The 26,462-nt window shown below is 45.1% G+C and overlaps 1 protein-coding gene across 1 annotated transcript in view; it reads left to right on the forward strand.

The window, feature by feature from the left end:
* Positions 1–26,462, forward strand: part of NOS3 (nitric oxide synthase 3) — a 999,469-nt gene that overhangs the window by 817,718 nt on the left and 155,289 nt on the right. Inside the window, exon 20 of the mRNA XM_078662772.1 lies at positions 20,421–20,602. Within this exon, the coding sequence (XP_078518898.1) occupies positions 20,421–20,602 (182 nt within the window). The remainder of the gene's footprint in view (positions 1–20,420; positions 20,603–26,462) is intronic.

Here is a 26,462-nt window from a genome sequence, read left to right on the forward strand (position 1 = left end):
TCGCGCAATACAAATTACGAAAATAAATAAAATGAACTGGCTAGCAAACAAATGTGGTTCACCTTTGTAAATGTAGTAAATCTCGACTTTTTAAGTCAATCAATCAATCAATCGAGGCATCTTTATTCGGCAGGGAGACCCGCTACGAAAGCAGTTTAAAATACATGCAAAAAAGTAAAAAAATTAACATCAACGGCGACCAGCATGTATCATATAGAACATGAGTAAAAGCATTGCATACATAAGTAGTCTACATAGGTACAAGAGGTTAGTCAAAGTGCATAGTGCGTCTTGAACGTACAGCTGCCTTGAGAAGCAAACTTACACAATGACAGGTTTCATTGTCAATTAATTCTTGCAAACACCTAAATGCTTATTGACATTTATGATCATTTCTGAGCCTTAAAAAAGGTGCTAAATACATCCTCGCGAATATTTGGTAATACCCATAGAATAAAGTTAAGTGAATCATAGTTTGGTTAGATACATTGTTGCACAGGCAAACTCGTGAGCTCAGGTTTTGCTGGAAACTTCGTGGGAAGCAGTGGGTGTATTTCAAGGTCCCTGCTCTAAATAAAAATAGAAGCGAGCGCACCCAACTCCTGGTTGTGTTCATCAGATAATCAGTTGGCACAGCACCAACATGTATCAAGTAAGTAATTCCTGATACTGGGTTTCAGTGATTCCTCATGCCACCTGATACCTTGCAATTTTTGTAACAACAAGGCCTGTGCTTCTTTTTGGCTGGGTAGTGCACTTAGAGCTGCAACCTCACAACTATTCCTTCCACTGACTTTTTTACGTAGGACTGTGTGACGGGGTGGGAAGGGGAACACCGTTACCATGGTGGATTGTTGCTGACACTTCCCCTCCTTCTCCTCAGTCCGAATGGGACACCAGTCCGCTACTATCCGAGGACGGGGAGGAAATTCAGGAGGGCGCCTTTAACTGGGTCTTCGCAGACGAGGAGACCACGCCCCCTCATGACGTAGGCGGACCGGGGTTGGAGAAAAGACAGGAAGCCCTCTATGGAGGGTGTGTTTTCACCCAGGAGGAAGTGGATCGAGAGAGGCGAGACGAGGACCGGGAGGAGGACGGAGAGCCGAGGAGAGAACGAGAGAAGACCGAAGGAGAGAGAGCGGGAGACGGAGGAAAGCCAGGAGGCCAACGACCCTGCGAACCGCCGTGCCACACTCCCGAGGGAGGAGTGTGGCTGTCACAGGTACGGCGGCGTTGGGCAGCTTGGGTCAAGGGGGCCCATGTTACATAGTGTAAATAGTCCGCTCCGCACCTTCCTGTCCCCTCCATCACTACCTACCTTCCTAAAACCCCCCCCTCGAACCTCACTATCTCCCGTGCACCCAGCACCGACCTTACTCTGTGAAGCACTGGTGTTCCCTCACTACACTCGGGTCCCGGGGGTTGTTCGAGATCAGATAATTTGACTGACGGTGTCCCTCTGTTGGTTTCTCTTTTCTCTGAGCCGACTCGGCATACGAAGCCCCTTGAGGAGATCCATACCAGCGAGGGGAAGAAGAGGACAGCCTCGCCATCCTCGACCAGACCGGACGCCACCACGGACCGCGCCGACTTCGCTAGAGAAAGACTGACATTCAGGACTCGAAAAACCTTCATAAAAATAAAGCCATCCTTACGCAGAACAAGTCTCCAGCCTGTTCCTACTTCCCCTATAGTACGACCACCGCCAGTCCTTACACCCACGCTACAGACAGCCAAGGAGTAGAGAGAACTTTGTCACAGACCAGGCCGTCAAAAAGTATCTTTCTAGTGAATGAGGCTCACACCTTGCTCATAACAGAGAGCCACAGCAGTGCAGGATGAATACGTATTTGATCAAATAAATAATGTAATCCTTATGGCAAATAAAATGTCGGGTCAATGCAGGCTCTGGAAATAGGGGCGGGTTCCACCCCACAACGGGTGCACTGCTTGAATGTCCGCAGCATTCCATAAATGCCAACAAACTCAATTCTTTTATCCCAAAATCCTTTTATTTTATCATGGTAGTCCAAAAGTTCAACAATTCTTCTTGCTTGTGCGCAAATCACAAAAGAGACGTTTACAACTTCACTCGATTCTTAATGAGGCAGAAATGCTAATCCAAGCCTTATTCTGCGCCACGAGAGTGTTCGTAAATTGTTATCAACATCCATAAAACTTATTTTACCCAATGCATTTCGGGCCTTCAGTTCGGCCCTTCGTCAGGGGTTTATGTATCTAAAATGCAAAACAGATTATTTTAGACACTGCTAAATTCAATCTCACTCAGTGCTGAAAGGTTCAAAACAACTAATAACGCTCTTATGAATCAACGTTTTCCCGCTAGCAAACGTAGCTTAATGCTACTCATTACAATGAGTGCCTACCTTCTCTCGTATGTCTTGCACCCTTCGTGCCCCTCCCATTCCAACCTCCGTCCGTATTCCCCTACTCCCACCTTTCTCACATTTTTCTTCTCTCTCGTAACCCCTATGCTCTAATCCCACCTGTGTGTTTACTACATTGCCCCACCTTTCAACCAGTTGTATACTTTCAATTATGCTAACTTCCCTACTACATTCATCATGATAAGCTATTCATACCTTTCTAAATCTTCACGTCCTCATTCTTTCCTCTCCTTTACCATCAGACCAGTATCATCGAAATGTTTAACTCCCTTTGAACCGCGCCTCTTATGTTGGAGTTTGTATCCACCCCTCTACAACACCTGTTCACTATGAATTCCCTTATCATGCTCCACCTCGTTTCGTTTTCTCCCCTCCCATTCAACCATCGCCTCCAATTCCCACAAAGCACTCTGTATGTAAACCTATCTCTTTTATCTACAACATTATTTATCCTTCTGGTAACTAAACTGCTACCTTTATCTATATCATCTCACTAGGTACCCATCACTAATGCCCCGCCCTCCCGCAGATGTAAAGTCCAACGTTGATTGTTTGGTGTACACATGCCACGGTGTTCAAAACATTTTTTGCCAAACCCAAACTATTATTAAACACTGATACTGAAGTTATCTTACAGACGTAAAAGCATATGCCATCCTTTATATGTAATGCATAGAAAACAGATCTTATAAAATTATGAGTCTCATGAAAAGTTTTGTGAACCGACGTTTCAACAATTGTCCCTTTGTGACGTTTTGTTCTCTTTATCAAATTTTTCCAAAGTTTTGTCAATGGGTGCTCCTTGTCCTGCGGGCTGATCATATTCAAAATTGCACTGTAAAGGTGACAGAGTGCACACCACTATTGTCTTTTTTATTCAACATTATTCTCTTTTGTCGCGTGCTTATACCCGGAAAGCGCGGTCAGCCCAAACCAGCGCTGTTTACTGAAAAATGCTCTGAAAATAGGGGCGGATTCCACCCCACAACGGGTGCACTGCTTGAATGTCCGCAGCATTCCATAAATGCCAACAAACTCAATTCTTTTATCCCAAAATCCTTTTATTTTATCATGGTAGTCCAAAAGTACATTTTTTGCCAAACCCAAACTATTATTAAACACTGATATTCAAGTTATCTTACATACGAGAGAAGGTAGGCACTCATTGTAACGAGTAGCATTAAGCTACGTTTGCTAGCGGGAAAACGTTGATTCGTAAGAGCGTTATTAGTTGTTTTGAACCTTTCAGCACTGAGTGAGAATTGTTGAACTTTTGGACTACCATGATAAAATAAAAGGGTTTTGGAATAAAAGAATTGAGTTTGTTGGCATTTATGGAATGCTGCGGACATTCAAGCAGTGCACCCGTTGTGGGGTGGAACCCGCCCCTATTTCCAGAGCATTTTTCAGTAAACAGCGCTGATTTGGGCTGACCGCGCTTTCCGGGAATAAGCACGCGACAAAAGAGAATAATGTTGAATAAAAAAGACAATAGTGGTGTGCACTCTGTCACCTTTACAGTGCAATTTTGAATATGATCAGCCCGCAGGACAAGGAGCCCCCATTGACAAAACTTTGGAAAAATTTGATAAGGAGAACAAAACGTCACAAAGGGACAATTGTTGAAACGTCGGTTCACAAAACGTTTCATGAGACTCGTAATTTTATAAGATCTGTTTTCTATGCATTACATATAAAGGATGGCATATGCTTTTACGTCTGTAAGATAACTTGAATATCAGTGTTTAATAATAGTTTGGGTTTGGCAAAAAAATTTTTGAACACCGTGGCATGTGTATACCAAACAATCAACGTTGGACTTTACATCTGCGGGAGGGCGGGGCTTTAGTGATGGGTACCTAGTGAGATGATGTAGATAAAGGTAGCAGTTTAGTTACCAGAAGGATAAATAATGTTGTAGATAAAAGAGACGAAGTGCTTTGTGGGAATTGGAGGCGATGGTTGAATGGGAGGGGAGACAACGAAACGAGGTGGAGCTTGATAAGGGAATTCATAGTGAACAGGTGTTGTAGAGGGGTGGATACAAACTCGAACATAAGAGGCGCGGTTCAAAGGGAGTTAAACATTTCGATGATACCGGTCTGATGGTAAAGGAGAGGAAAGAATGAGGACGGTAAGATTTAGAAAGGTATGAATAGCTTATCATGATGAATGTAGTAGGGAAGTTAGCATAATTGAAAGTATACAACTGGTTGAAAGGTGGGGCAATGTAGTAAACACACAGGTGGGATTAGAGCATAGGGGTTACGAGAGAGAAGAAAAATGTGAGAAAGGTGGGAGTAGGGGAATACGGACGGAGGTTGGAATGGGAAGGGCACGAAGGGTGCAAGACATACGAGAGAAGGTAGGCACTCATTGTAACGAGTAGCATTAAGCTACGTTTGCTAGCGGGAAAACGTTGATTCGTAAGAGTGTTATTAGTTGTTTTGAACCTTTCAGCACTGAGTGAGATTAAATTTAGCAGTGTCTAAAATAATCTGTTTTGCATTTTAGATACATAAACCCCTGACGAAGGGCCGAACTGAAGGCCCGAAATGCATTGGGTAAAATAAGTTTTATGGATGTTGATAACAATTTACGAACACTCTCGTGGCGCAGAATAAGGCTTGGATTAGCATTTCTGCCTCATTAAGAATCGAGTGAAGTTGTAAACGTCTCTTTTGTGATTTGCGCACAAGCAAGAAGAATTGTTCAACTTTTGGACTACCATGATAAAATAAAAGGATTTTGGGATAAAAAAATTGAGTTTGTTGGCATTTATGGAATGCTGCGGACATTCAAGCAGTGCACCCGTTGTGGGGTGGAACCCGCCCCTATTTCCAGAGCATTTTTCAGTAAACAGCACTGGTTTGGGCTGACCGCGTTTTCCAAGTATAAGCACGCGACTAAAGAGAATAATGTTGAATAAAAAAGACAATAGTGGTGTGCACTCTGTCACCTTTACAGTGCAATTTTTAATATGATCAGCCCGCATGACAAGGAGCACCCATTGACAAAACTTTGGAAAAATTTGATAAAGAGAATAAAACGTCACAAAGGGACAATTGTTGAAACGTCGGTTCACAAAACTTTTCATGAGACTCGTAATTTTATAAGATCTGTTTTCTATGCATTACATATAAAGGATGGCATATGCTTTTACGTCTGTAAGATAACTTGAATATCAGTGTTTAATAATAGTTTGGGTTTGGCAAAAAATGTTTTGAACACCGTGGCATGTGTACACCAAACAATCAACGTTGGACTTTACATCTGCGGGAGGGCGGGGCATTAGTGATGGGTACCTAGTGAGATGATGTAGATAAAGGTAGCAGTTTAGTTACCAGAAGGATAAATAATGTCGTAGATAAAAGAGATAGGTTTACATACGGAGTGCTTTGTGGGAATTGGAGGCGATGGTTGAATGGGAGGGGAGAAAACGAAACGAGGTGGAGCATGATAAGGGAATTCATAGTGAACAGGTGTGGAAGAGGGGTGGATACAAACTCGAACATAAGAGGCGCGAATCAAAGGGAGTTAAACATTTCGATGATACCGGTCTGATGGTAAAGGAGAGGAAAGAATGAGGACGTGAAGATTTAGAAAGGTATGAATAGCTTATCATGATGAATGTAGTAGGGAAGTTAGCTTAATTGAAAGTATACAACTGCTTGAAAGGTGGGGCAATGTAGTAAACACACAGGTGGGATTAGAGCATAGGGGTTACGAGAGAGGAGAAAAATGTGAGAAAGGTGGGAGTAGGGGAATACGGACGGAGGTTGGAATGGAAGTGGCACGAAGGGTGCAAGACATACGAGAGAAGGTAGGCACTCATTGTAACGAGTAGCATTAAGCTACGTTTGCTAGCGGGAAAACGTTGATTCGTAAGAGCGTTATTAGTTGTTTTGAACCTTTCAGCACTGAGTGAGATTGAAATTAGCAGTGTCTAAAATAATCTGTTTTGCATTTTAGATACATAAACCCCTGACGAAGGGCCGAACTGAAGGCCCGAAATGCATTGGGTAAAATAAGTTTTATGGATGTTGATAACAATTTACGAGCACTCTCGTGGCGCAGAATAAGGCTTGGATTAGCATTTCTGCCTCATTAAGAATCGAATGAAGTTGTAAACGTCTCTTTTGTGATTTGCGCACAAGCAAGAAGAATTGTTGAACTTTTGGACTACCATGATAAAATAAAAGGATTTTGGGATAAAAGAATTGAGTTTGTTGGCATTTATGGAATGCTGCGGACATTCAAGCAGTGCACCCGTTGTGCGGTGGAACCCGCCCCTATTTCCAGAGCATTTTTCAGTAAACAGCGCTGGTTTGGGCTGACCGCGCTTTCCGGGTATAAGCACGCGACAAAAGAGAATAATGTTGAATAAAAAAGACAATAGTGGTGTGCACTCTGTCACCTTTACGGGTCAATGCAGGCCCCATTAATAAATGCCTTCAGAAATTATTTTCTTCCATTTGCAGTACCTGGCGGTCACAAATGCCCCCTAGTTCTGCCCCATAGGTATCAATAGGTACACACTGAGCTGAATATATTTGAGCAGTGGGACAAGGGCCCTCCCTCCTGGTGGTGGCGGTAAGCTACGGAGGAAGCCTACTACCTTCGACAGTTTCCTTCTATTTTGCGCTATCTGGGACGCCCATGAACTAGAGGCACTAAACGAAACCCCTAGACATGGCTTTAAGTGGGTCGGGTCTCGAACGATGCTGAGCACCGGCAGTTTTTTAAAGGAGGCCTCGAAACAGTTCTCTATGGGGCTTTGTATGAGCCCTGGCACAGGCGGCCCGTTTTTGTTCCGGCCTGCAGTGACAGCAGGCACATTGATGTTCACATGCTCACACTGCTCACTTCTAACCAGTGGAGAAGTTACGGAATGACGTCATGCCATGTGAACCTTGTAAGGGAAGTCCTTTAAAGAGAGTCATTTTGTCTCTGGGGCTCCCTTCTCTTTTTGAAACTCTGGAGCAGCAACATTGTCATGGTGTCACCAGGGCTTTAAGTGAAAGCTTTTTCAGTATTATATACAAGCCATAGTTGTTGCTTATTTATCTTCTGCAATAACAACCATTGACAAAGCCAATAGTTCTAACTTGGTGTAGGCATGATGTTACTTGTTGTGTATCATATATCTGGATGAAATGACAGAAACAGAAAAGTGCAAGTTGGGAGGCACACTATGCTAAGCACAGATTTTTAGCTTACTTCTTTTTAAGCCATGCCCTTAATTACATTGGTCACGCTCCTTTGAGTGACCCCCCCCCCCCCAGTTTTTTCATTCCACTTAAAGCCCAGCCCCAAGATATGTAAAAGTGCTGGTGTGCAATAATGTATGTTGCCCTATCGTGATAGGTGAAGATTGTACACACTTCAGGCCGCATGACATAGTAAACGATTTTGAAAAATGTGTCCTTAGTTTTAATTTCTCCATAAAATCCACAAAAGAACTGATTAAAATGTTTAAAGCTTTATAAAAGTACAGGAATGGGTGCACCCTTTATCATGGGGACACTGTGGTTCTATTTATAAGATCCGGACTGAGGTTATTTATGTATAGATTGAATAACAAAGGAGCAAGCACACACCCTTGACGCACAACCAGTTTAACATGAAAAACATTAGATACTTTTCCGTCAGTCCCAAGCCTGACACATGCTTTTGTGTCATGGTGCAAAGATATTAAAGTGCGCACCAGTATTGGGTCCATCCACATTTCGATACAAATTTGCCATAACTTAGCCCTGTTTACACAGTCAAAGGCCATTGACAAGTCCATAAAAGAAAGATACTGGTAACATTGCTGTGCCACAGTGTATTTGCATATAATAAAGTGTAAATTCAGGCATTGTTCCACTGTACCTATTCCATTTCGAAAACCCAGCTGACACTCATTCAATACATTATTTTTATTGACCCATGTTAGTATCCTATTGTACAGATACAAGCAGGGGTGTCTATCAGGGAGATAGGGCGATAATTTTTAGGCTCAGTGAGACTCCCCTTTTTAGGTCTCGCGACTAGCGATACACTGCACAGCAGTGTTCGCGCAGCGAGAGTCCTTTTGTCTGGGTTTTGAAAATGGAACTAGGAAATGCACACGCTCGTGTCTTTTCTGATTGGGCATGTAGTGCGTGTTAGTTTGTAACAGAACACGCAATAGGCCATAGGCGGTCGCGTAGCTCCGCCCATGGCCTATTGGTGTCTGTTATGCGCACCAAAGCTCATATGTTTTCAATTATCGTGCCCAGACACGGGCGCGATAATTGTAAACATATGCTTTGCAGTGGCACGCGCGAGCGCACCACTCGCGGGCATGGTTGTTTTTTTTTACAATAGCTTTCGCGTTCGCTTTCAGTGATGCTTGTTTTTTCAAGATATATGCTGTAGTCCAATGGCAAGGAATCTAATAAACTGAAATTTCAATTGTCAATTGTGGGACCTTGGATGAAAAGCAAAAGTTGCTTAAGTTGAAGATCATAAGAGTAAATTGTACGCAGGTGCACTATTTAATTCCGTTGGTGCACCTTATACCGTTCTAGGCACAAATTTGCCTCTTGGACACAACTTCGACCTGGCGCATGCAACCCTGCCACTAGGGTCTCTTACCCGCTCCAGCATGGGGGCTCCGGCTCCACCTCAGGGGGCACCGCATCCTTGTACTACTGAGGAGACTCGATGACCAGCTCCTTCTTCACGCTCCTGCTCATGGTCCGTGCCTGCATCCCGGCCGGAGAGGGGGGCCCTCAGGCTGTGGGAGGGGCGGCGGCTTCCAGCAGTGACGGCGGCGATGGTGTGCTCCTCACCGTGTGCCCGGCAGTGTGAGGCAAGGCGTGGGCGTCCTTCCCAGGCTTAATGGGCAGCAGGGTGGGAATGCATGACAGAGGAGGGCCAGCCTCTGCTGCGGGGGGAGGATCAGCTCACAGCACAGTCCAGGAAGCAACCCAAACATGGCTACGTGCACCCCGCGTCAGCAGCGCGCACTCACCCTGTATGCACCCACGAGGGGCAGGCATGTGGGAATATACCCCAGCACTTACCTATCATCCCCACTCCTCGCACACTGTTCATGATGAGGGCGAGACTGGCGATTATTGCGACAATCGAAGACTGCATGCCACCACAATACCAATGTCCCAAACTCTGCAAAACATCATGCACAGGCGGCTGGCCCACTCAACTATTGTTGCCTGTGTTGGCTGTAATGAAGTTTTTCTCAAAACATTGTTGGAAGCAGATTCCTTTCCACACTGAAACACAAGCAGAGCTGGGAAATAGGGACGGAAATATTTGGACAGGTGTTTTTTATTTTTTCAGTGCTCCACTTCAGAGGCAACGCCGCCACATCCAGTTTACTCGTCTACCAGTTCGTGTACATACTGCAAGGAATTAAAGCAATAATAATATTACGAATGTTCGATGTAGCACTTAATCTGGGAGTATGCGAATTGGCAACTATTAGTGCTTTGTAATAGGGGAGGGGCAAACTAGAGAGTTCATGGGAAGAGCCGAGCCATAGAAGATTCAGTGGTTTGGTAACACAAGCCACTCCAGCAAAAAATAAAGATTTGAACGAGTCCTGAAAAAGAGTGGCGATTCCCTGCATTGTGGCATTATCAGGTGCAGCACATTCACATAGGCCATTTACTGCCTACAACAGAGTCCAGCCTGTCCACCACTTCTGTGAGGGATGCCTACGTCGGCATTCACACTTAGATGTCATGTAGCGATTTGTTTCACAAGCATAATACCCAGAGACAAAAGTTTTAATTTTGGCTTTCACATTTAACAAAACTATATGATCCAGAGCAAATAATGTTACTCCTACATTCGGCAAATCTTTTATCTACCCAACTAGGAGCAGTTAGCTATAGGATTAGCACTACAATTATTATACAGAAAGAGGATATAGACCTTTGCATACACACCCCTGCAACCCATCTGGACAAAGACCAATCAATTGCACATATTTACTGAAGCACTCACAAAGGCACAAATATAGAACTGCCTCATCCATAGCTGTCTTTACAGACCCCACCTTACCTTCTAATACACAACACACACTCACTTTATCTGCCTATCCTACTCTGTCTTGCTTTCTTTCTCTTAATGCTGCCCTTCTCAATGTGTCTCTTCTATGCACTTTTGCCCTGCAAGGCACAGAGTTTTATTCATTCCTTGATTGAAAACTTAGTTTCCCACAGAAAGTACAGGGTGTGGTACGGTGGCAGAAGGTCTGAATTCCATGACATGACCAACCTGCCGCACTTGCGTAAATCTCCCAGAGCCTTCTACAAGAAAGAAAATATAACGTCTTATTTAAATACGGAGGTATGTGAGCACTTATTGAACTTGCCTGAGCCCACTGCAAAAAGTACACACCATGACCAACATCTGTGCAAAACCCCACTGCCCGGCTTGCACTCTATCTCTGCATCAGGAATTCTGCTCCCACCTATTTCAAGGAGCTCCATTTGCGACCTGTATAGCAGTGTTCTATCTTCAAATCGCTGCCTTATCCATAGAGCCCTTCTTAATTTTGGTCCTATTTACCTCCGGTGTAAATTTTCACTCCTTTAACGTCCTTAATTCCACAGGTGAAGAGTTACTGTAGGACAGATGCTCTTTTACACCCTTTTGAGAGCTCAATCTTGGAATTCTCTATCTATCAGGAATATTTCCTGCCCTTCTCAATTCAAGAAAAACTTCAAGACTCTACTCTCTCACTAGTGCTGCTCTGGTCTTTCTGCCGTGGCAACTCCTCTAGTGCCAGGAAGCCTTTGGGCTATTTTTTGCACTATATACAATGCAATAGGTCTCGCATTTGTGAGAGTTTGAGCTGTTAGCATTGTAAATGACAGTGCCTTTTTATTTATGTTTTAAAAAACAAAACTTAAATAAAAGGCATTGTCATTTACAATGCCAATAGCTCAAACTTGTATAAATGCGAGACCTGTTGCATTGCAAATGCTTGTTAAAAATAGGCATTGTAATTGAAAGGATCCAGGATTTTGAAATTGTGTAACAGCTCATGGAATAAAAGACATTTGTCAATAAAGCTACCCGTAAAATCGGCTCACACCTATTCAAATCAATGGGAACACCATCAGAGCTTGGGGCCTTGCCGCCCTTACTCTCCTGAATGACAGCTGTGACTTCCATCAAAGATACAGTTAGGAAAGTGAAAGTATCAATTTTGACAACGTCAGTGTTCGTTTAGTTACTGTCAGCATGAATGACTTTAAAAAGAGCAGCTTAATCCTCTCCCCTTATCGGTGGCAGGCAGCATGGCTCGAGGTTGGCAGGCTAGCAACTACAAAGTTGTGCACGACCCCCTCCCTACCCATTATCTCTGTTAAGCACCCCATCACAAGAGACATATTTGCACCTACTATTTCCCCCAAAGATTTTATCGGTTCAGGTAGCTTCCAAGACCGTCTAAAGCTGTTTTGGGTTGGCTCTACTCTACTCAGACTCGGTATAGTTCGGGCGGGATCCCTGGTGGGTGTTGCTAGAGAAATCTCAATTGGATTATGGTCACCAAAATTGGTGCAGATGGCAGAAACAATACAATAGGCAGCTTTCCAAATGTTGGGAAATAAAGACAGAGGGCCTAATTACAATGTCAGGTGGAAAGCCTCAGGTAAGCGGTTGGAGGCTTTGCTCCCAACATGTTAGGTTTACTGTCTGACCGCCGTATTAGGATGATGGCAGTTGGAGGTAAACCTGAGGGGGGATTCCGACGTGGTTACGATGGGCTCAAGGAGCACGTTGGTGCATCGGACAGACCCCATAATCCCCTTATGATGGCGGGTCTGCTGTCGGGATTATGATGTCGGTTTCCGACAGCCATTCGATGCTGGTCTTTCCGACATGGAAAGGCTGTCGGAAAGCGACATTGGGGGCCCCTATCAGGGTACCCTTCCCTCCTGACCATCTGTAATGGGGCCTGGCATCCCTGCACTGTATGGCTGGCACTGTGAGGTGCCTGCCACATAGTGCAGGGATGTTTACAAACCGCGATTTGTCAATGGAATCTTGTGCTGTGGGCCTTTTACGCCCGCTGCACAAGCTTCCATTGACAAATGGAGGTTCGCGGCCGCCCTATGGGTGGTCATATCATAATACTGCAGTCAGAACCGCCGATCTAAGGTCAGGCAGTCCCTTTCCGCAACGATTATGTCCGCCCGACATCGTAATTAGGCCCATAGTCTATTATACAGGAACTATTCCTCCCCCTAAAAGTAGGTGGCCCTTGCATGCCTGACCCTGCTCCCTCTGTTACATCATGCAGGTCTGCCAGAGTGAGCAGGGCCACAAGTTCATTCCCTCTTGTATCTAATTTAAACATTGCAACTGGATCTATTGTTGCTGTGTAACTGGGTAAGCTAGCATTAAAATGACCTGCTAGGCACAGTTGCATGTGTTGGCTCTTCTGTGACCTGATTTCTAAAATGGAAGATATGAAGTTAAATAAACCTGAAAAATTCTGATTTGGTACATTATAAAAACCATTACTATAAAAATGTATAAGATACAGAGTTATGAACCCTTTATAAAAGACTGCTTGGTAATCACTCCTTGAGGTTTTCAGAATGTCTGCATGCCTAATAACAGATTTATCCATATGGATAAGCCACCCAAAGCATGCTCTGCACGCGATGGGACTGCCGGTATGTTGAAACACGAGAAACCTGCAAAGATCACAATAACAATTTCCCAGTTTCTTGGAAAAGCAAGATGTCATAGACCTTTATAAACATTTGCCAGTATGGGAGTAATAGTTTTGAGCGAAGAACCAGTACATCCCAGCTTACAATTTTTATCGGAGAGGCTTTATCCATGGAAGTTAATCTTGCAGATTCCAATGTTGGGCACCTCACTGTTATGGTATAAGCTTTCCCATCTTTCATCTTGGACATGGTACCAGGTGGACTCACTGCAGTTATACTGTACTTCTTGTGCAACCCAGTGGTTATTTGCCAGTCAACTTTATTCCAAGAGGGCTGCGTCCCTGTTATGTAACATACTCTGGTGTAACTGGTGTTGTTGAAAACTCTGGTGTGGTACCATTATCCCATTCAGTGGCATGTAAAATAATCCAGTGGAAGGGTAACAATATTTGTTACCATGTCCCATTCAAGTTCGTTCACACCCAGGAGTTTCCTTACACTGTGTGGATTTCTAAAGTTGACAACAAAACAATCCAGGGCTATATTTTTCATAGAGGGGCGAATCCAACCTACCCTCTGGACCATAATGATCTTGTGACTCTGTGCAACGTCAAAGTTCTTATATGCGTTGCACCAGTAGATGACCTTGTTACGTAACTCCCACCAAGATTCTTCCTGATTCTGTCTTAGGGGTGGTAGACATGCCTTTATCAAAACATACGGGCAGGCCTCTGGTGGCTGGTTTAATTTAGTGGTATCTACACAATTTCCCACACACCTTGGGGCATATTATCAAGGACGGGCGATACATTATCGCCGCTTTTATCGGCAGGAAACTGGGCACCATGGTTGAATGGAGGCTCCAGCAGGGAAAGCAGGGGGCATATTATCAAGGACGGGCGATACATTATCGCCGCTTTTATCGGCAGGAAACTGCTGATAAAGCGGCGATAATGGGCTTGATAATATGCTCCATGAATTCCTATCGAAGCCCATGTTAGATGTGAAGACATCTAACATGGGCTTCGATAGGAATTCCATAGAGCATATTATCAAGCCCATTATCGCCGCTTTATCAGCAGTTTCCTGCCGATAAAAGCGGTTTTTGATAAATACAAAGGGTTTAGATGAAAGTCAGTCAAAACATATCACTTGCAAAGGACTGCACTCCTGAGGCACAGCCGGGAGCACTGTTTTTAAACATAATTGCGCTATATTTTAACCTTTGTGTATGATTTTCTGTCACTGGGAAACTTTCCTTTCACCACAATAGCTTCAGACAGGGGGCTTAATCTCTCACAGTTACCGCCAAGCAGCCGAGGTAAATGCTGTAGCGGGAAACGCCCTAATCATCGCTGCCATCAGCGAGTGAGCCGGTCCTGTGGCCACGCCCACTCGCTCGAGGCCACGCCCACTCCGCCTTTAAAAACCGAGCTGACTGAAAGCTCAGGTCAGACTGCACTCCTGAGGCACAGCCGGGAGCACTGTTTTTAAACATAATTGCGCTATATTTTAACATTTGTGTATGATTTTCTGTCACTGGGAAACTTTCCTTTCACCACAATAGCTTCAGACAGGGGGCTTAATCTCTCACAGTTACCGCCAAGCAGCCAAGGTAAATGCTGTAGCGGGAAACGCCCTAATCATCGCTGCCATCAGCGAGTGAGCCGGTCCTGTGGCCACGCCCACTCGCTCGAGGCCACGCCCACTCCGCCTTTAAAAACCGAGCTGACTGAAAGCTCAGGTCAGACTGCACTCCTGAGGCACAGCCGTGAGCACTGTTTTTAAACATAATTGCGCTATATTTTAACCTTTGTGTATGATTTTCTGTCACTGGGAAACTTTCCTTTCACCACAATAGCTTCAGACAGGGGGCTTAATCTCTCACAGTTACCGCCAAGCAGCCGAGGTAAATGCTGTAGCGGGAAACGCCCTAATCATCGCTGCCATCAGCGAGTGAGCCGGTCCTGTGGCCACGCCCACTCGCTCGAGGCCACGCCCACTCCGACTTTAAAAACCGAGCTGACTGAAAGCTCAGGTCAGACTGCACTCCTGAGGCACAGCCGGGAGCACTGTTTTTAAACATAATTGCGCTATATTTTAACCTTTGTGTATGATTTTCTGTCACTGGGAAACTTTCCTTTCACCACAATAGCTTCAGACAGGGGGCTTAATCTCTCACAGTTACCGCCAAGCAGCCGAGGTAAATGCTGTAGCGGGAAACGCCCTAATCATCGCTGCCATCAGCGAGTGAGCCGGTCCTGTGGCCACGCCCACTCGCTCGAGGCCACGCCCACTCCACCTTTAAAAACCGAGCTGACTGAAAGCTCAGGTCAGACTGCACTACTGAGGCACAGCTGGGAGCACTGTTTTTAAACATAATTGCGCTATATTTTAACCTTTGTGTATGATTTTCTGTCACTGGGAAACTTTCCTTTCACCACAATAGCTTCAGACAGGGGGCTTAATCTCTCACAGTTACCGCCAAGCAGCCGAGGTAAATGCTGTAGCGGGAAACGCCTTAATCATCGCTGCCATCAGCGAGTGAGCCGGTCCTGTGGCCACGCCCACTCGCTCGAGGCCACGCCCACTCCGCCTTTAAAAACATGTGCACCTCACGTACGCGCAGCGGGCGCGCCGTCAGCGCGCCTAAGGCAAGCCCGTCTGGGCCCATCCGGGCCCAGCCGGACCCAGGCCCAGGAACCCTGCCAGATTTGCTGCCTAATCGGTTGGTGTACATAAGTGACATGCTTTGGGCCCTTCACAAGGAAAAAAATCAGGAGTGTCGTTATATCCACGCTGAAGGGAAACCCTTTGTTAACTGCGTACGATGTAACCCAGTCAAACAGATCGCGGGAAAGCCGGGACTACAGACTGGCCTCCTTAACTGCCGTTCCCTCCCTAAACATGCGCATGAAATCAACATACTGATACAGGATTACGGTCTGGACGCTCTGTTTCTTACAGAAACCTGGCTCTCTGCTAGCACGGACTCTGATATTGTCAATGCCCTACCCCCAGGCTATCTTATTCAAACCCTGCATAGGTCTAAAGGGAGAGGAGGGGGGCTGGCAATAATCCACAGAGAACACCTCACCTGTAGGACCAGTAGTGCCAACATTGATGACTGCGAAAGCTGCCATTTCGCCTTTCAAATTTCTCCGGCACATTCCCTTTCGGGACTGTTGATTTACCGCCCTCCGTGGCACACCAGGGAAATTCCCCAATGCCCTCATTGATATGGTGTCCCAATTAGCTTCCTCTGCCCCGAACTTTCTACTCGTGGGCGACCTCAATCTGCACTTTACTGACCCCACAGATCCCACAGCAGCGGATCTCCTTCAGGACCTTGGGTCATTCAACATCCGGCTGGTCAATAATGGACCCACCCACAACAAGGGACACCTTTTGGATCCCGTCCTGACCAACATCATGGATATTACTTCGGCCCCCCCCCCTTCAACTCCCCTGGACAGATCACTTCCTAATCCCCTTCTCCTGGCACCTATCCATAGCACCTCCCCAACCCCCCAAAATCCGGGTGACAGACCGACGCTGGCACAAGCTTGTACCAGATGAATGGGCCAGTATGCTTTTAGATTCTACACCCGTCCTTTCCACTGACCCGGTCATAGCTGATGATCAGTTTAATGCCTGGCTCACATCCTCACTGGATAAACTCCTCCCTAACACCACTACTCTCAAACAAACCAAAAGAATTAAACCCGCTCCCTGGTATACTCCGGCGCTCAAATCTCTGCGACAGGAATGCAAGAGAACAGAACGCTCTTGGAGGAAGGACAAATCCAATGAAAAGAAGGACGCCTACCATATTGCACTACAAACGTATAAAACTGCCCTTCGCAACACCAAAGGCTCATTCTTCCAAGAAAGAATAGAAAATTCCGCTTGCTCCAGTAAGGAATCTTTTACTATTTTAAAAGAACTCCTTAAAGTCCCAGACCCCGGACCTAGAAATCCTCCAGACCCCAAGGCAGATGAGGAGAAATGCCACAATTTAGCTAATTTTTTCCAAGGAAAAAATCCAGAAAATCCTCAACTCTATTCCACTCACAAACCCGAGTGAGGAAAAAGAAATCAACAATCTTCCTACCCCCCCTTGTCTCTCCTCTTGGGGCCAAGTGACTGCCGAAGAGGTCGAAAGCACGCTGAATATCATCAAAAGCGGATCTCCGAGGGACCCTGCTCCGCTACGTATTCTCAAAAGAGTAGCACCCACGATCGTCCCTCCCCTTACCCACCTTATCAACGCCTCTTTTCAACAGGGAGTCGTCCCTTCCAGCTGGAAGGCGGCAGTCGTCAAGGCGTTATTAAAAAAACCTTCCCTTGACCCTGCCGATCTGGCAAACTTTAGGCCAATCTCTCTTCTCCCGGGAACTAGCAAGATCGCCGAAAAACTTGTGAATAGAAAACTTTCACAATTTTTGGAGAGCAACGATCGGCTTAAAAGCTCGCAGACGGGATCCCGTCCCGGGCAGGGCACCGACATCGCCCTCCTTGTGGCGGTGGAGGAGGCCAGAGCACTCTTAGACGAGGGAGGATCAGTGGCAGTGATCCTCCTCGATCTCAGTGCGGCCTTCGACACCGTCAACCACCAGCTCCTTATCCATCGATTAAGGAGTGTCGGTGTTGAAGGGACCGCACTGTCCTGGCTATCATCCTTTCTGAGCCAACGCTCCTTCCAGATCTGGGAGAATAACACCCGTTCCTCCGAAACACCCCTCCAATGTGGCGTGCCTCAGGGCTCTTCCCTGAGCCCCACATTATTTAATATCTATATGTCCCCATTGGAGGAGGTTGTTATCCCGTTCGGAGTGAGTATCGTCAGCTATGCTGACGATACACAATTAGTGGTGTCCCTTTCTCACCCAAGCCAACAACCTGCGGACCTTTTCAACTGTCTGACCCAGATACAAGGATGGATGAACAGCTCAGCTCTGAAACTTAATGGTTCAAAGACTGACATTCTCCTCCTTGGTCAGAAGGGGCTCTCTCTTTCACAAAACATCTGGCCACCGTGTCTGGGCCTGCCCCCAGACCTGAAACCTGAGGTGAAAAGCTTGGGTGTATGGCTCGAAAAGGATTTATCATTTATAACACAAGCAAAAAAAGTAGCCGGGACTTGTTTCGGGCTCCTCAGGTCGATTCGAAAGATCCTGCCTCTACTCCCCCCCAACTCTCAAAAACTGTTGATCCAAGGCCTGATACTATCCAGGATCGATTACAGTAACTCGATCTACTTAGGCGCTCCGGAGGCAACCTTGAACAAACTGCAAAGGATCCAAAATGCAGCCTCCCGGATCCTCACCAACACTCCTGCCAGAGCCTCGGCCAAACCAACCTTGAAGCTTCTCCACTGGCTCCCGGTAAGAGAACGTGTGAAGTTCAAGGCCCTCTGCCTGGCCCACAGACTGCTTCAAAATAAAGGCCCCCCAATTTTAAGGAAATTCATTATACCATATAAAGCCCCAAGATCCCTTCGATCCGATCAGGAACATCTCATCTTCATTCCCAGAGTCAAGAAGGCCCGAACAGGTGGAAGGCGCTTCTCGGTCCACACTGCACGCCTTTGGAATGCCTTACCTCGCGACCTGAGAACTGAACCCCACTATCTGCGGTTCAGAAAGCGATTGAAAACCCACCTCTTCCCCTAAATCCTGTCCCCCTTCCTGCCTAGCTGACCTGCAGTAGTACTGATCTTAGCGCTGGGATACTCACGGGTGACTACGCGCTTTATAAAATTTAATAATAATAATAATAATAATAATAATAACATTGACATATGACAAAATCGGTAAGGAAAATAAATTTACACACTATGTTAATATACCTATTACAGAGTGGAATGTAATTAAACTGTATAATATCAACATGGAGGAAATCATGGAGGTTTAACCACTTCTTGTTGGAGAGGAGTGAGAGACAGAGAACGTTGGGCACTTTCTATAAATAAACAACGTCACAGGCGCCCATAAATCCAAACGCTTTGGTGCCATATGCATCGGTTATACAAATGTTGTGTCCAGTCTATAATTGTAGCATACCGCGTACCACCATGCTTGATACGATAATTTAGTAAAGTCCTTCCAGTTCTTGGTTATTTGTTGAAAGGCAACTGCTAACAACAGGTCTATTATCTTTACATTGAAATGACAATGCTCCCAAATAGGGGATAAACTACCTAAAAAGATATGTGAAACAGAAAAAGGGTGACAGGAATCAAAAATCAAATTGATTTGATGCCATAACTTTTCCCAAAAACTATGAACAGAACTACATGTAAAGAGTAGATGAAATAAATCGGCATGTGATGAAGAACAGGTCCAGCATACATCTGGGAGCTCGGTGTGTCTTGCATTGAGGATGAGTGGAGAAAGTAGGAGCCTATTGTATATCAAAAAGAGAGTCTGAATGGTATTTGCAGCTCTAGAGGATTTCCTAAATGTAAGCCAAATTTTATCCCAAAACTCCACAGCCCAAGATGTGTCCAAATCTTTTTCCCAAGATATCTCTACCTTAGTTTTCTCTCAGAGTAAATTAACTATGTAGAAGTTTATAAATGGCGGAAGCTCTAGAGTTGTTAATTAGGAGATCCAGTAATTTATCTGGAGGGACGATTTCAGGAGGAATAGGATATTGAGGGATTGTGTATTGTGTGCGAGCATTTTGAATAGCTTGTGTTAAGAGAGAGTATTTAGAGCAACAAGTTGGAGGCAGATCAAAAGAGCTGTGGCAGGGAGTCTTAAAGACGATCCCCGACCAGCCCCAGTCCCAGTCCAGAGTCAGCAGCAGGCAAATTAAAACTGTGATTAGCCCGGTCTGGGTCCGTCTTAGACTAAATGGACTATGATCAGAGTCTCTGTATGCATTGGCAATTGCAGTAAGTAGCAAATAGCTGGTGTAATGAAGTCACAAGAACCATGAAGTTGACTCACAGACTGGTCTATCAGACTGACCCCTTTGGCACTGCCATATTGCACTATAGGCCAGTCCGACCATGTGGGACTGGCCTTCTTGGCAGTCTTTGCTAGTGCTAGGGATGAAAAGGCCTCCCATTTTTAACGATGTGCAATTTATAATGGCACTACAGGGAGTTCTCAGTAGACTGCGGCATGTATGGTACCTATAACCAAGAGACAGAGACATCCATAACACGTATCTCGAAGACTTGTTTAAATGTATATATTAACACGAGTGAAAGTAGATCTGTTTCAACATGTTATGTACTGTTATGTGCTGGCTCCTGATGCTTTGAATATTTTTTTAAGAAAAACTGTTGTTTGAGCAGTTCTTTCTTTGTTTCTAGGGACAAAGTCTGGTACGGTAAGCACTTGGGTGTCAGATAGCCGGCTGCCACCCTGCACCCTGAGGCAGGCGCTGACGCACTTCCTGGACATCACCACCCCGCCGACACCACAGTTTCTGAAGCTCTTGTCTACGTTGGCCGAAGACGCGTCGGAAAAGGAGAGGTTACAGCTCCTAAGCCAGGTACTGGTCCTAATATTGCCCATTAGTATCCTACGGCCTCTGGGCTGAAGGACAGACCAAAGTCATTGCTGTCTCCAAAGGGATGTTCCGGCTGGTTCATCGTCTGATAAAGGCTGGACTCAGTGCTAGGACCTCGGAGAGTTTGTTGGTCCATGCTGCATCCTCAAGGACAGTGTGGCTCCACATCTAATTCCCAGGTGCTAGAACCACCTATGCTCACCTCACCATAGCTTGGTGACCCCCCTTTTCATTCTGCAGTGGCAGCTAGGCGTGAGTGCCACCCACATGGCAATTCCTCGGAATCTGACCTAGGATAAGGTAATCCTCCTCTCTGTCTTGAACGCTTTGGGCTGGCATCATCACAGATCTCAGAATCTTGACTTGTAGGCTCTGCAATCCCCTCACAGTTTAATGTGATGTCATTATATCTCTGCTTTATAATTTTCCCAAAGCCTAACATGTCTAGGGATTTTATCACATTCACGCCTAAAATTCATAACATTTGAAATACAATTGAGTAGAAAAAATATGGATGAAACCACAACTCTGGAAATGTGCACGGAAGAGAGATCAGAGTGCGCTAGCTTACGTCGTCAATCTTGTATGTAGAATGGGTCAGCTGTATCTGAACATACATTTTCAGCAGGATGTTTTAGTCGTAATTTTAGTCTTTTTTAACAAAAAAGCAGTGGTTTGTCCAAGACCATCATATGCCAACTGTTTGAAAACAGACAAGAGGTTGGAATCCCAGTTAGCGGCTCAGATCTGTTGAATGGCGTGTTGTTCTAGGCCATGCATCTCAGTAGACAGGAAGGCAACAGGCTAGAGGTGTCACCTTGGTCTAAGTCAACAGTGCCAAGTATCAGACCAGAGGAGGAGAAATCAAGCCTTAGTGACAAAGTAGCCATTACCCTACAGTACCTCAAACACCTACGCAGTTGTGTTGGAGGATGCTGAGCGCATTCAGTGTGTTTTTTAGTTCATTAAAATTCAGAATGACTTTCATGATGTACTTTAAAGACTGATTTATTGGGTATATGTTTTGTCCTCTAGGATGCTAGTTGATTGATGCTGACATCAGAGTTAGATTCGGGGATTTTATAGGTCACATTTTCCAATAAAAATGTAAAGGGATGGATTGATTGTTTTATTCCTTTGCACTGCTACAAAACATTTGCGAGCAACCTCGCAAAACACACTCAATGCGCTCAGCATCATCCAACACAACTGCGTAGGTGTTTGAGGTACTGTAGGTAATGGCTACTTTGTCACTTAGCTTGATTTCTCCTCCTCTGGTCTGATACTTGGCCCTGTTGACTTAGACCAAGGTGACACCCCTAGCCTGTTGCCTTCCTGTCTACTGAGATGCATGGCCTAGAACAACACGCCATTCAACAGGTCTGGCCCGCTAACTGGGATTCCAACCTCTTGTCTGTTTTCTAACAGTTGGCATATGATGGTCTTGGACAAACGACTGCTTTTTTGTTAAAAAAGACTAAAATTACGATTAAAACATTCTGCTGAAAATGTATGTTCAGATACAGCTGACCCATTCTACATACAAGATTGATGGCGTAAGCTAGCGCCCTATGATCTCTCTTCCCTGCACATTTCCAGAGTTGTGGTTTCATCCATATTTTTTCTACTCAATTGTATTTCAAATGTTATGAATTTTAGGCGTGAATGTGATAAAATCCCTAGACATGTTAGGCTTTGGAAAAATCTCCATTCTCTTCTTGGCCTGTTTGCTTCCACTGTACTATTTATTACATTAGGCATTGTCAAAGACAGCTTATTTGATTTTGGCAATCTGGCATAATGTAACGTTGTGGACAATTCCAAGGCACTCAAAGCTGTGAATTTTTTTTAATGCTTATTTCATTGTTACTCTTTTTTTTTCTTTTTTTTAAAATATATAATACTTGTGCTTCTTAGCAGGCAAGTAAAACTACTTCCATTAATGCACATTATATGAAAATAAGATTTTTATAGGTGGAAAACATTTTTTTAATTTACTTTCACTTTTTTTTCCTAAAGGCATGGTTTAACCACAAAGCGTTACTAAACAAAGAAAAAAGGATAACGATGGAGAAAAAAAGCATTGGAAAACTACAGTATTGGTCCACAAGCTCTGGCACGAAAGTGCACTTCTCTTTAGCTGGATATGCACTTGTGAGCGGGCAATTTTCCATCACTCAGAGTGCAAAGAGAGTCAGTGATTGAAGTGGGCTGACACATTTGACCCATAATGCATGCTGTGGTGGGCGGAACGCAACAAGAAAGACAGTTGAACAGACTAATGAATGAAGAGGGCTGACCCAAAACCCCTTGTATGTGTCTATTTTTAGCGTATGTGTTTTTCATCCATTATTTTTTTATTACATGTGGAAAAGCTAAAACTGTCTCCATGGGAGACTTAAAAATTGACTTTAAAACTATGAAGATTAAACCAGAGGAAATTCACTGGGTTTTCTGGCAGGACAGTGCACCCATAATGGTATTAGGGCAGGGGAAGGATCCATCACGTGTGGGCTATCTTGATCTAGTCAGTCATATTTGTGCCAACTTGGCATATTACTGACTGTTCTTCCAGCACCACCGTTTCAGGTCCATTGCAAAGAATTTTGATGCCATTGGCAACAGTACATTTTGCTGAGCCACTTCCTATATAATGGAGCTATTTTTGATGCGTATGTGGACAATCTGTGCCTCATTGATGGAGCCACCCTGGTCAGCTACCAAGTGATATGTTAATTTGGCACATAGTCTGCACCCAATCTGCCCATAAATCCTCCCAAATTTACTATGGATCATTATGTCAGAACCCTGTTCAGAGAGCTACAGGGCAAGCAATAACTACTGGGCTCAACCTTGGGGGTTGAAGCCTTTTACTGTTCAGAGGCCCAAACTACTATGGTCCTGACTAGTGTGGCCAAGCACCACCATGTCCAGGACTTAACTCTCAGTGGTAGGTCAAGTTGAGCAGACAAAGGCTGTTCAGGATGATGTAGGTGCAACACATAAACAGGTCCACAACTCAAAGTACAAAGAGTCACAACAAAAAGGCGATTGTCCAGTCCAAAACCTTTTTTTCTGAAAAAAGGAGTATTTTGATGCAACACAAAAGCATAGTATCAGCACACTAAAAGTACCTGCAAAGCCTCCTAAGTTCGGAGCGTCAACATTGTCCTGGGCGGAATCCCTGCTGTAACAGACTGGACTGAGCATCTCACTGCTTGACAGGATCATCGCTGGGTCTCCCTCCCTCCAGGGTCTCTCCTCCTCCTCACAGGGCTCACTGGTCTTGGCAGGCAGCAGACTCTAAGCACTCTCCTCCTCATAAGGTACGCTGGTCATGGTGTTCAGGCAGTAGACTAGTGTTTCAGGCTCAGGGCAAGTGGTCTTGACGTCTTGGGGGATGACCCCTCACCTAGCAGGGATACTGACTGATGTTGGTCCCCAGCCCTGGTTACAGCAGCACGTTTTGTCGATCTTCTGTCACCTGACGAGGCGGTGCTGTTCAACCAAGTATGGGACTCATTCTTCCACCTTTACAGTCCAAATCCTGACACATACGTGATTTAGTGCCTGGCCTTTGACATTGGTTTTGGGGCTGTCAGTTTCTTTGAAGTGCTCTTCTCCTCTACACTGCCCTTTGTCAAAGTGAAACTCTGCCACAGCAAGCGTGGCTCTAATTCCAATTGACTCTCAACATAGGCCCAGGGAGTAACTGAGGAGCACACCTACTGTCAGCCTCCATTGAAAGATGCCTCATAAAGTTTCAAAGGCCCTAGCCTTCTTCTCTTTCAAATTCCCTGGTAGCCAGTCATCAGTCCCATCATCACCCTGACAATGAGCCCCAGCCCCAACGACATGTACTTCTTCCTGAAATCAAAGAGACCTTTGATGTGCACTGAGGAGACCCTGCTCCTCTCTCTTTAGAATGTGTACCCCACCCCAACCCTCATGAATGTTAGCAATGCACATCTCCTGTCTGGGGATTGCAGTCCTCACCTCTTCGGCCACTGTGCTTCTAATATGGAACCCAAAAGCCTCCATGTTCTGTATCACACCTCGGCACATACTTGCGCTCCAACATGCATATGCAAGTATCACATGCTGTCCGGCCTACACACAATCTATGTAGGCCAAGGGTGAGTTAAGTACACAGTCACATAGCTTTACACACGTGGGGCAGTAGGCTGGTCTCCAGTGACAGGTTTAAAAGGGCCTGTTTACATTACTGATTATATTTATGCAAAAAGGGATGCTGCCACCTCGGGGCTTGTGCCACTTAACTTGAGGTGGGCTATAGCCCTCTAATTTCACAAGGCCAGCGCTTGGTGCACCCATTCTGGTCTAGCCATACCGCATTACTGTGAGATAGGGCTAGGTCATGGTGCACACACACATCTGTGATCACTCATGACTAAATATCATTACCAGATAACAATGCTGCTTGGGCACTCAGGGAGGGAATGCATCATCATGCAAGGAACATTTTCCATTCCAACACAGTATATTTTTTTGTTGTTGAAGATTTGTATAGTGTGAACTCGACCAGAAGGTATTGGGGCGCTTTACATGAGCACCAGATACGTTACACAAGGACACATTAATTTTTTTGTAGGCATGGGGAGAATAAGTGATTTGCCCAGAATCATGGGATGTGAAGTCGACCCTGCGGCTCGAACCTTGGTTTTCCAGCTCCAAAGTTGGCAGTCTAACCGTGAGACCACATCCTCTCCCCAAATATCACTTTTACCATCACTGGTCTCTGCCCCACTAAAGATCTACTAAAATCACTTGTGATGAATGATCTCAAGTACTCAACACAGATGGTGGAAAACAGACTAAATGGATGCTTATGTATTGTACTACAGAGTACCACTTTGTGCCTGTACAGTGTCATCAAAAGTGGCACTAACTGGTGCAAGGTGTTAATATGGGATTGGCTTTCAAGCGCAAAACTGTTTGCGTTGTAAAGTAACCTTAAACAGGCAAAGACGAGCTATGCGCTGCTCTGCTCTACTTTGTGTCAAGTGGGCTTCCCATGGATGGCACATGGGCTTTCCCATGGAACCACCCATGTGTTTCTACTGAAAGCCATATCTACTGTCATATGTAGACAAGGTTTTACGCCAAAAATATATGCCTCTTCAAGGAAGGCATAAAGTTGGAGAAACGTTTTCTTTTTTCTAAATTTGCATGTGTGCTGTACTGTACGACCCAATACAAAGTTCGAAAAGCTTCAAACGATGGATAAGCATGTTTTATTTGTACTGGAAGGTAAAGTAAAAAACGGTATACAACGGTAACCACGCATTTTTTACAACGCGGTACCGTTACCACGCTACTTTTACCACGCAAGTCGTTACCACGACTTGCGCTGGGGGGCGCTCCAGGATAGTAAATAGATTAATTTACTATCCAACTCCTTTCCCTAGAGTCCACGGGGACTGGAGTTGGAATAGTAAATTAAAAAATTTACTATCCAGCGCCCCTCCACGCAAGTCGTTGTAACGACTTGCGTGGTAAAAGTAGCGTTGTAACGGTACGCGTTGTAAAAGTACGCGTGGTACCGTCATATATCCGTAAAAAACCTATGCAAGGAGTCACATAGGAACATTGAACTATGGTTGAGGGTGTATGTGTGGCACAAGGCAGCTTAAAGTGTGCCAGCACAGGAGAGGGAGCAGCAGTGCCAGATCTCACTGTCCTGCTCTTTCCCTCTCATACAAAGCTGTGCAGCCACTTTGTGTTGCGTGAACTTTAGTCAATTGCCCGCGGCTCCCTTAAAAAAAGTCCCTGAATGGATTATAAGACTGTGTTGCTGTCGGCCCTTGTCCTTTAATGCCTC

This window comes from Lissotriton helveticus, chromosome 10, assembly GCF_964261635.1.
Source record: "Lissotriton helveticus chromosome 10, aLisHel1.1, whole genome shotgun sequence".
Classification (NCBI taxonomy): domain Eukaryota; kingdom Metazoa; phylum Chordata; class Amphibia; order Caudata; family Salamandridae; genus Lissotriton; species Lissotriton helveticus.